Here is an 11,197-nt window from a genome sequence, read left to right on the forward strand (position 1 = left end):
GTGGCTTCAACAAGATAACCCACATGCCCTTCTCGTGGCGTAATGCAGCTGGTGAACACACAACATCCTTTGAAGCATAAGGTTCAGGCCGGGGAGCAGAAAAAAGCAACTGCAACCTGAGACACCCTTTCCATCCAGCTCTCTGTCTCTCCATTCATTCAACACTAATCTTGTAAGCTGCACTTTACATACTACTGTACGATCTACTAACCTAACCTAACCGAGATGGAATTTCATCATCTCCAAGGAGAACCTAATCAGTTGAGGGTGGCCAGCAAAAACAAGAAAACCTAATGCAGATATCTACTCCAATGTCTCTCCAACCAGCCATCCTATCCACTCAAATACCCAACGTCTCTCCAGCCAACACAAAATGTATACCTAATCATCAGATTCCGAGTCAATGCTTATTATCAATCTTAGTCGAACTGAACGTTGCTCCTCAGATGCTGCTCCACTCACCCCATCGCCATTCCTGCTCCCCACGGCTGCACCTGCACTCAGGGAATCACATATATTAATCTAGAGCCAGCGGCAATAACATTGTACCAACAGTATACCAAAAGGAGTTGGACCATTTCTGCCATACCATCTAAAGCTGTTGTTCCACTTCCAGGGTTCCTTCTTTTCTGAGGCGCATTTCTGTCATTAGTTAAACAATCACCAGCGCCACTGATACTGCCAGCTGTCCGGTTCTCAGGATGGCCATCACCCCATGTTTGAGTCCGGTCACCCAAGTTAGCAACACTAATGGCACCATCTCTTTCACTAGACGTGCAAGCTTGCAATGCACCATCACGCCCATCTTCCAGCGGGTTTGCTGCCACCGCTGTCACTCCCAAATCGCCACCATAGAGTGGCTCATCAACTTCACCTGGATTATCTGTCACCCGTGTACCCATATCAAACATCTGGTAAGTAGGATCATCTCGGGGACTGAGAGGACGCTCCCAAAATGACAGCCCCAGATCATCAAAACCTTCTTTTAATGCAAGAAACGAGGTTTCATTTGGGCATCCACCCAGCTGTTCCCCACACACTCCTGAAGTTTCAGGTGGGTTGGGTGCAAACAGATTTCCAGTGTCATGCGCTGAGCCACACTTCACAGTACTAGGAGACAACACCGTGACAGCATCATCATCTGAGTCACTCAAAACTATTACATCCTGCTCCATTGATGGTGGAGGAGCATTTTTGTCTGAGGGTGAAGAATCAAGATCATGGACATGGGTCATAGGATAATCATTTCTTGCTGGTTCTGAATTATATTCACCTCCAATGTCTGTGTCATCAGTACTGCATGTCAGATTGATGCAGTTCTTATTTTCCATGTGTCTTGTGTGGTCATTACTAGAAGACAGCATCGAATCACTATCCCCTCTCTTGCTAATTTCCCACTGGCCGTTGATGTTTTTTCTGATTTCCAACTTAAGACGACAGCCCACCTCTTCAGACGATGGTTCTTCTTTAACCTCATGTTTTACAATACACATTTTGGGTTTGGCTGCTGTATCTGTGGCCACACAGAGAGTACCATCTGGTAGATGCCACTGTGTAAGATCCTTCAGTTCAACTCTGCCCTTCACTCTCCAGGAACCATCAGGCTTGACATCAATCTCAGACGTATCATCTCCACAGCTTTTGATCTGGATCACCAAAATGCAACAAGTTAGCAACTATGAACACCTGAAAAATGCATACAGGGAAACAGTACTTTATTCCCATTATAAACTCACCAAAGAAGCGATGCGGTTGAAGTAAGGATCAATTATTATGTTCTCTAGAGAGTAATTCTTCAAGCAAATTGGGCATTGCCACTGCAAGAAAGGAAACAAAGCTTGAAGCTTGATTTAGATAGAGAAGATGAGAGAAGGTTGAATTAATATCCTCGAGAAGATGAGGTAAAGTTGCATTGGTATAGTCAAAATAGTCTAACCTTCCGAGAACGTTGATTTATTTCAATAAAAGCTTCTAAATCAAAACAACCCATATGAGCACAGGGCTTGAACCTACCAGCAATCTGGATCCTTGAAGCAGTCATCTGTCATGAGATAAAATATTATTTTGTCAAGGAAGGCATGCTTTACAGAACAGGCCATAAAAGTAGCTTTCTGCAAAGGAGTGCGAAGAATATTATGCATCAAATATTTTGTTCCAAAACTGGAAGTCACAGACAAGCATGTGAATTAAGAAAATATGTAAGCCTAAAGAGTCATGAGCTTACAGCTGCAACATAGAGAATAATTTTGGTGGCTAATAATAGTAATCCAATGAACTTTTGGTTGGAACAATATTTCAATGGATATTTTCTCAGGTCTAATAGGCATCAGAGAAATTAGCCAATTTAAAATAAGTTCATTAAGGATCTAAAGCATGTACTATAGCCAGAGTGCTTACAGGGCATCGAAGATTCACAGAGACAGAATCAGCCACAACTTCAATATCACTATCACTGTCTGCATTGTTTGCCTCAGTTCCACCACCAACACAGCGACGCACACGAGCAAGGGCATCATCAAACTTCTCACCATCTTGTTCACTTGGCACCAAATTTAGGACCTGCCCGCTACCAAAGTTTTATGAAAAAAGAAATATAAACAATAAAACAGGGTTCCAGGTTCAGGTGTTCGGAACTTTCTAGCTATCATCTTGTTGCAGTAGCTGCTAAAAGAAACAGCCAATTTATGATCTTTTTCTGAAAAGTCTTGGGGAAACATTACTCTATGACTAGTTTCTTTCACTACGAAACACAAATCCTAGCGAGGACTAACAGGGATTGCTATAACACTAAATGCAAGTTCCACATGGAATCTTTCAGGGCATAGATATGCTCCAACGGGGGCAAGGCCTTGCAACGGAATCCACTTCAGAGATAACCGAAATGTAGACATGGTAAGAATGAAGGGAAAAAAAGAATAGCAAGCAAAGAATCTCCATATTTGCGTGCTTAGAGGAGGATAAAGTTTAGAACATACTGAAAAGCATTGGACATGCCCAAGAACAATACAAGCCATCTAAAAGTGTTTGCCGATGCCTATCCGATTTTCAAAAAATAACACATGAAACACAGCTGATTCAGATATAAGCTCTGTAAAATATGTGTTTCATGAGAGTCTGGTTCTTGACAATGAAGTAAATACCAAAAGAAAAAAGAAAATCCCCACCTGTTCTAGAGATCTCCTCTTGGCAATTCTGATACCCAAACAGAAAGTACGAGAGTCATTTCTCGACAGAGAAATCTTGTTAGGCCCCTCCCTCAGGTAGTCTGTTAACTGGGTTACATAGACATGATTGAGTTAAAAGGGGACATACAATAAAAAAGAAATGTAACTGATGAACAGAGGAAGATAATAATGTAAAAGAAATGACCAATAACTTGGCAAAAAAATTAAAAAGAATAGCAAGCTTCAAAACAAAAGATACTTACTAGTGGACCATCATCTCTACCATTGGCCCCTAACTTCTGTGAGGGTTGCCTGTTGACCACCCTAACATGAATACCTGAGAAAGAAAGAATTGTCAACACGAGTAGTTCAGATCTAGTATGATTGTCCAATATTAAAGGACAGCTGCCACAGTCTATATCATAACTACAGCTAGAAGGATGTAAAATACATATGTCGCTAGACTGCAGATATAAATGCATGTATAAGCACAAGCGATTCATCTAGTTTCTCTGCTTCGTGGGGAAGGGTAATCAGAGCAGCACCAAAAGAGTTGCGCAAGGGTTTGAATTCTCTCATCATTTTGGTGGCGTGGGAAATTTGGAAGCATCGAAATTCCTGTGTGTTCGAAGGCGCCCTCCCTAACACCCAGGTGCTCCTTCAGGCAATAACAAATGAAAGCACCCTTTGGTGCTTGGCAGGAGCTTCTAAACTCAGAGAGCTGCTTGCTAGGTCGCTTGCACCAGCTTCTTAGGCTTGGTGTTCAAGGTCTCGTTTTCCTGTTTTATTTGGCGCTCTAGTGGTAATTTTTTGGTGGGTTGTGTGTGTTGTGTTTTGTGTGTTGGAGTGTGTTCTGTACTTAGTTTGTGGGGTTCTCCCATTCTCTTTGTACTTTCTATTCTCTCTTAATGAAATGACACGCAGCTCTCCTGCGTAGTTCGAGAAAAAAAAAAGCACAAGCACAAGCGATGACTGAGCTGCATGCACAAATCACCCATCATATAAGCCCCAAAGAAAAGAAGAAAAGAAGGCTGTACAACAAAAGCTGAATTAGATATTACTTGGGCACAGCACAGATGTTGTAATATGACCCAAACTAAGGTGTCTAACTCTACATTCCATTCTTCCTTGTACACATTGTGAAGAATATGACTCACTAGAAATTAAACAGGTGGCACTTTACTAAGTTTTTTTTTTAACTCAATAAACAACTTGCGTAGCTCTTTCTTGAAGTTTTTTCCCTTTTAGGGTACTTTGGTACCCCTTTTGCTGTTGTCCTGCACAGTTTCTTCTCTTTTTTAATATAATTTACCACAGTGGGGGCCTCCCCCACTGTACAGTTCTCAAAAAAAAATAAACAACTTGCGCCAAAATCCTATCAGAAAATATGCTTACTATACATAAAAGCCATATACCATTAACTTGCATATCAGAGTGTAAAGGCCAGTGCATCCTAAAAGGTACTTTGTCATTCAGAAGGATACACCAAACCTGCATAAAAAATTAGATCCAAACTCAAGTAAGTAAAACTGGTTGCAGAAAGGTTGAACATAGTCGCTACAAATGAAACTCAAGGTAAAAAAATCAATACACACAGGTAGTACAATAATACCTAAAATGAGAATTAATTTATTCCATGACAATCCTAAACAAACTTAACAGTTTATGGAAAATGAAAAAAAAGAATAGGATTAACCTGAATATCATATTCAGCTTTCTGTAGCATTTCTCTATTAGCTCTCGATAGCTGAAAGCTTTTCGCGGTATACTGTACAGTATATGACCTGGAAACAAGCAAGAATCATGAACAAAAGCTATGCATATAGCAGAAATATCATGGTTTAGTTAACTTGCATAATAAAAATAAAGCAATCTGTTCAGATTGTTGCTCAAGAGTCACTATTTCAATATGGTTATCCAAAGTACAATTATCTCATGTTTCTTTGTATAAATAACACAAGGATGAAAAAAATGGATAACTCACCCGTCTGCTGCTATGGTACAGGGTCCTATTAATACAGGGAGTAACAGACTGTTGATGGTGACCCAGAAACTGCAGGTTACAGTAGGAAACTATGTCAGAAATAATAGGTTATCTAATATTAGGACAACGTTTTTCAAAAAAAAATATTAGGACTACGCGGAGAATGTTTGTAACCTAAACAACTAAAACAAGGAAGCACGCAAAAAGGTGGAAAAGGAATGCATACAAAAGATACAAATCGATCAAGTCTTAAGTTGTGGGGCAAGGAAATTTTCATAAATGATTGATGCCACAGAACAACCAAAACAGACTAATGCCATAAGATTGCAAACTAAAAGTGGGTGATCACAGCACTAGTGAGTGACTCGATCTCGTTTAGCTCAGGACAATATTGAAGCTTAAAAGGACTTACGGATCAGCCCTGCTAATTCGGCACATTTCACAATAGAAGCAGGAAGGTAAGTCAGGAGAAATATTTCCTGCGGACTTCTCATTCTCGGGTATGACAACACACTCGACATGTTGCCGTACGTTGCACTGTGGATCAACACACTACAAGGAGCAAACAAATGATCAATGGCAACAGAAGTAAGAGGAAGATCTCATCAAGAACAAAAAGGAAGGAAGCTACAAAAATTTTGGACAAAAATTAGTGCTACATTTCATAACAAATTCGGAATATCATGGCCACAACCAAGGCTCCAAGCCTCAATTATAAAACAGAAAGACTGAAAGCGTGATCTGGACCATCAACTACTTTTGTACTTTGATGTTTCAGGATATAAACAATAAGATGCTTTGGTGATTCCTGATACGACTTGTGCAGTGACATGGATCAAAATCTGAAATCTTACTGGTTTAGCTACGGGGCATAAAAGACTATCAAACAGTTGGAAATTCATATTTACCCTGAGAATTATACCTTAATCATGGGATCATTGGGCTTGGAGTGACCACAAGGGCAGCGGACCTTGGCATTCAACTCAGCAGAATTATCTGGTTTCTTTTTAGGTTTAACACTGTGTCCTGACTCGATGTGGCTTCTTGAGGCTGCAACAGTACTTGCAGGGTCTGGCATTTTCCTGAAAACAGAAGGCAAAAGCTGACAGTTTGCCAAAGCTTCATAAGAGCCAATCAGAATCAGGTAATCTAGAGCTACATGGATGCCAGTGAGAAAGAAATGTGAACTCACCTAAAAACGTCCTCCACTATTTTCACCGCCATTTCTCTTCCAACCATGTTTGCATTTGGTAAACCATTCGTTTCGGAGACTAGAAGAACATAATTGAAATCATTTCTCATACTGGAAAATAGTAGGCTAAAAAAGATAAGTTTTGGAGAAAATCAAAGGAGTGTACCTTGATCTTGCTGATTCAACATTGCTGCCATAACTCTTTCTGCTAGTTCCTGTACGCCAAACCGGAAACACCAAAACCACAAGGATCATAAGTAACTATTTCCAATAAATAAAACTAAAAGGCAGATAGGCATTCTTGAATTGCAGCATATGCTATACTATTTTGATGATGGCCTTGAAAAATCTGGGCAATTACTTTTTTAAAAAATCTGGGAAATTACCAGGGCATATAAGCAATGGATGTTGATTGTGTAGAGAGCAGATACAGAAAGTAGCAGTAGACAAACCTGCTTCTTTCCTTGCTTTGGAAGTCCAAGCTGATGAAGGACATCCTTCAACTCTTTTATTCTGAAGTGGCCCAGCTTTTGCTGCAATAAAGAATGTTATTATCTCAGAATCGTAATCAGAATGTTATTATCTCAGAATCGCAATCGAATTAAGCACTCAGGTAGTGTTAACAATTTTGCATCAGTGTCCAGCCTATGACTATGACATCTGCAAATCAAGGCAGTGCAAAGCGCAAAGAAAGGCGACGAATTTACGGTATTGGCATGGCAATTCACAGTTGTGCGGACCCTAAGGAGCTACATTACTAGTTTTGGAACAAACAAATTCAACCTATGGGGGGATGGAATTTAGGAGTTCAATGTGCAGATGAGTGGCACTAGTGCACTAGGTTACGGGAGGGAATGAATCGAGTGGCGCATCAGAGCGTACTGCGTGCAGCATACAAGAGGGGAAGAATTGGAAGGAAAAAGTAGTACCTTGCAAGCGGCGAGCACGGGATCATCCGGCGGCGCCATGTTGGCAGGGTCGGACGGGGGTGCGTGCTGGCGGGCGGCGGAAGGGATTTGGAGGAGGCGGTGGGGCGGTAGGGTTCCAGATGAGAAGAAGGCGGCGGGGGCGGCGCCAAGGGACACAGGGTGGGGGTGTGCAGCGCGGCGGCGTGGGGGCGGCGCGGCGAGGCCTGCGCAAGCGCAACTCTTGTGCAAGGAAGAAGAGGAAACGTTCTGGACACGTAGAATACCCTGCGCACATCTCAAAGCAAAGCGACTCTCATTCTTCTTCCCCCTCCCTCAATATCTTCAAAAGTCCAAATCAATGATGTGATATCGTAGGATACGGGTACCCACGGATCCCAACCGATCGTATTGGCCCGCCTAACAAATGGGCTCCGTCCGATCATGACGTGCGGCGCAAGGTATGGAACCGCGTGGGGCACCGGCTTGGAGGTCAGGCGAAGAGATTTTGCTCGGATAGGATTCATGTGGTAGCCCCTCAGATTGGTTTCTTATAACAACCGATTAGGGTTAGATTCTATCTAACTTGTAATCCTAGGTCGTCGGTCTATATAAGACGACTAGGAACATCTTTGAGGGTAACGCAACGAAACTCATCCCACCTCAGATCAACTCTTCGCAGCTGCGATCAGCAATATAGGCCCTGTTTGTATACGCTTTTCTGGAACTCGCTTATCTGGCAAGCAAGCTTATCTGATAAGCCTGTTGCCTGGAGAATCTGCTGTCTGAATAAGCAGGGTGTTTGGCAATCCTGATTATTTTGTGTCGATTGTCTGTCCTGGTTGGTAAATTGACCTGAATGCCCCTAAGGCTGATAATAGCTCATTTTTATTGTGAATATGAGGAGAAGACATTTCTAATACCTTTGGAGTTTGTTAAATAGAAATTACATTACAATAATACAAAATTCATATGATAGCAAATACTTTACAATATATCCTATAGTTTTTGAATACAGGGCTCAATTGACTGCTAGACTATAATGCAGATGAATGTTGACCTGGAAGTGCATTGCTTGTGCATTATTGCTCCTCTCTTTTGGTTTCACAAGAAATAGAAATTTAGAGTACTTTCTAATGTGTTTTGGGTTATACTGATCATTGAGCACCAACATGCCCAAGCCCCCAGGGGCCAAGCCAGGCGGAGCCCGGGCGGCGGGGGCCAAGCCGCCAGGGGCCAAGCTCGGCGGCGGCCAAGCTCGGCGACGGTCGTGGGAGGCGCAGGGGCGGGGGCGGCGGCGGCGGACGGGAACCGAGCGGCGGTGGTGGGCCGGCGATGGGATCAGGTGGTGGACGGGATCGGGCGGCGGACGGGAGCCGGCGACGGTCGCGGGAGGCGCGGGAGCGGCGGCGGCGGACGGAAACCAAGCGGCGGCGGCGGGATCTGCATGCTACGGGAGCTGGTGATGGGACCGGGCGGCGGACGGGAGCCGGCGGCGGTCACGGGAGGCGCGGGAGCGGCGGCGGCGGATGGGACCGAGCGGCGGCGGTGGACAGGACCGAGCGGCGGCGGCGGGATCTGTAGGCGGCGGGAGCCGGCGACGGGAGCTAGCGGCGGACCGGACCTGGCGGCGGACGGAGCCGGCGGTGGTCGCGGGAGGCGCGGGGGCGGACGGGTGGTGGCGTCGGTGGGTGAGGGTAGCGGGGAAAAATCGGTCGCTTGCCCCACAAGCGCCTCCCGACCTGCGTAGGAGATAAGCCCAGTCCTAGTTCAATTCAGATTTTCCACTAAGCGGCTTACGTGATAAGCGAGGAATAAGCGAGGCGTTTGGGTGGGCTTATCGCTTATTTTCACCTATAAGCAGGAAATAAGCGACTCCAAACAGGCCCATAATCTATCAGAACACAGGACGTAGTGTATTATTCTCCCGGAGGTCCGAACTTGTCTAAACCTTGCGTCCTTGTTACCATTCAAGTTCTTGATCTCACGATCTCCCTCACCTACAAAGCTACCACTCGGGTAACCTCCAGTGGAATGCCGGTCACTAAATCCGACAGGTAGGTATAGAGCATTTTGTTTTCCGAAGTTACTGTGCTTTCATCGTGTATAAGAGAGGGGGCAAACTGAAGTTTCCCTGAAGTTTATTGATATGAGTATTACCAAATTTCAATACGATATGAGTTAAAGACTTTTGCTTTCTTCCAGGCGGCGTGAAGCCAAGCACAATACAATCTCTCCTATACATTACATGTGTACTAGACGCTAGTGCACAAAAGCGACCTATGGTTCAATAGGTTTCATTCTCTTCCTTGTATTCCTACGGGCAAATGGTTGACATCTGATGATGTTAGAGGCGCATTTCTGGAGGTGAGAAAGTATGGGATATAATGGGCGATTGTGTTGTTATAAGAAAAACTAGGGAGCAAGGGAGTTACGTCAAACAGATGAAATAGGCTGAAGTGAAGGGTTCAAGGGTGTGTTTGGTTGGGCTGTGGCTTTTGAAAAAGCTGCTGTGAGCTGTAAAAAAATAGCTATGGGAAAAGTAGAAAGCCGTTTGGTTAGAGCAGCTGTGAAACTATAAGCTGCATATGAAATACATGTAATGCCTCTGAAGGCTTGAGGATCTGTTTATATGCAAATTGCTCGTAACAAAACAATGTGTTCACTAATTCGCATGTGAATGTGATGGGTCCATAGACCCGGGGTCCCTAATGGGACCGTCTTTCCACAACGCTCGGTCCAACAAGAGGCACAGCAACAACGCACATCTGGGCCGCCCCAGATATACGACGCCAGGCCGACTGACTAGCGCCCCCGACCAGAAGGCCTGGTCGGGGCCGGGACCATGGTCCAACCGCAATCAGATTCCCCCGATCGAGGGTATGCTGAACCGACGCACACCGCTTCTCCCGACCAACACGGTCGGGATGACCGGGGACGCCCGCTTAGTCTGGGCTCGGGGAGTAGGTGGAGCAGATAAGGGAAAACACTCAGGTCAACCACCATACAGAGGACCGTACCTCACCACGCCCTGCGCACACACCGCACAGTGCCATCGTACTGCGTCAGACGAACACTGTGCTACCTGCCCGTCACAACGGAGCATGAACCGGGAAAGAGGATGATGGTCATACCGTACCCGATGATGTGGGCAACGACAAGACTAGGTAGGGTCCGTGCACTCTCTCTCCCTTTCTCTGACTTGTAAGGCCATCCCCTTGGACTATAAAAGGGGCGGGCCCTCTCTCTCCCAGATAGACACGAAGCACATCAGAAGACTCTCTGACTCTCTCCAACATATAACGCACGATTCGAGCCTCCCGTCACTCTCTTCCACTCGGACCAGAGCACGATCGGGTCTCGAACAGCCCCTTCTCATTCCTCATTCGTTTGTACCCCCACTGCAAAATTCGAGCACCTGGGCTCAGGAATACAGTCGACCGACCGATCCCGATCTGGACGTAGGGCTCGTTGCCTGAACCAGTATAAATCATATGTTATTGTGTGCTAGGCCATATCTGATCTAACACACAGCAAAACTACTTGTATTTACTGGTCGGTCAAATTCCGCACCGACAGAATGACTATTTTAGAAAGGGAAAAAATATTTTTTTGATTCATTTGTCACGATTGTTCATCTCTAAAATAAAAAAAATAAAATTAAGTGGTTGGAATTTTGGATGGGCCCATCCCGTTCATTTCTCAAAGCACACGACACGGCACGAGATCTGCTTTTCCACGGAATATCGCCGAGAAATTTCCAAATCAATAAGCCTAACTGCACATGTCATCAGTCGGCAAAAGGAGGTGCCTATCAAGTCCATCTCTGCTAAGCAAGCTCATGGCTACGCATGTGGATTATGTATCTTGATCCCATGTTTACTAACAACGTTAGGCATGCCCCGAGTGAGTGAGTACTTGACCATTGTCTCACTTTTTGATCCCTTCGCAA

The 11,197-nt window shown here is 44.6% G+C and overlaps 1 protein-coding gene across 2 annotated transcripts; it reads right to left on the reverse strand.

Moving 5' to 3' along the window:
- Positions 1-29: 29 nt before the first annotated feature.
- On the reverse strand, positions 30-7,536 carry LOC101784937 (E3 SUMO-protein ligase SIZ2). 2 transcript variants are annotated; one of them, XM_022829299.1, is made up of 16 exons: positions 7,270-7,536; positions 6,793-6,873; positions 6,507-6,555; positions 6,341-6,419; positions 6,071-6,230; positions 5,561-5,700; positions 5,149-5,217; positions 4,861-4,948; positions 4,580-4,655; positions 3,428-3,501; positions 3,165-3,272; positions 2,398-2,559; positions 1,937-2,041; positions 1,737-1,817; positions 590-1,646; positions 30-494 (listed from the first exon to the last, which is right to left on the reverse strand). In XM_022829299.1, the coding sequence occupies exons 1-16, from the start codon at positions 7,306-7,308 to the stop codon at positions 382-384; spliced, it is 2,481 nt and encodes an 826-aa protein (XP_022685034.1). In that variant the 5' UTR covers positions 7,309-7,536; the 3' UTR covers positions 30-381. The 2 variants fall into 2 exon arrangements, with proteins under 2 accessions (XP_022685034.1, XP_022685035.1); XM_022829300.1 differs by lacking the exons at positions 6,507-6,555; positions 6,793-6,873; positions 7,270-7,536 and having other exon boundaries at positions 6,071-6,250.
- Positions 7,537-11,197: the final 3,661 nt, after the last annotated feature.

Source organism: Setaria italica, chromosome VIII (genome assembly GCF_000263155.2).
Source record: "Setaria italica strain Yugu1 chromosome VIII, Setaria_italica_v2.0, whole genome shotgun sequence".
Taxonomy (NCBI): domain Eukaryota; kingdom Viridiplantae; phylum Streptophyta; class Magnoliopsida; order Poales; family Poaceae; genus Setaria; species Setaria italica.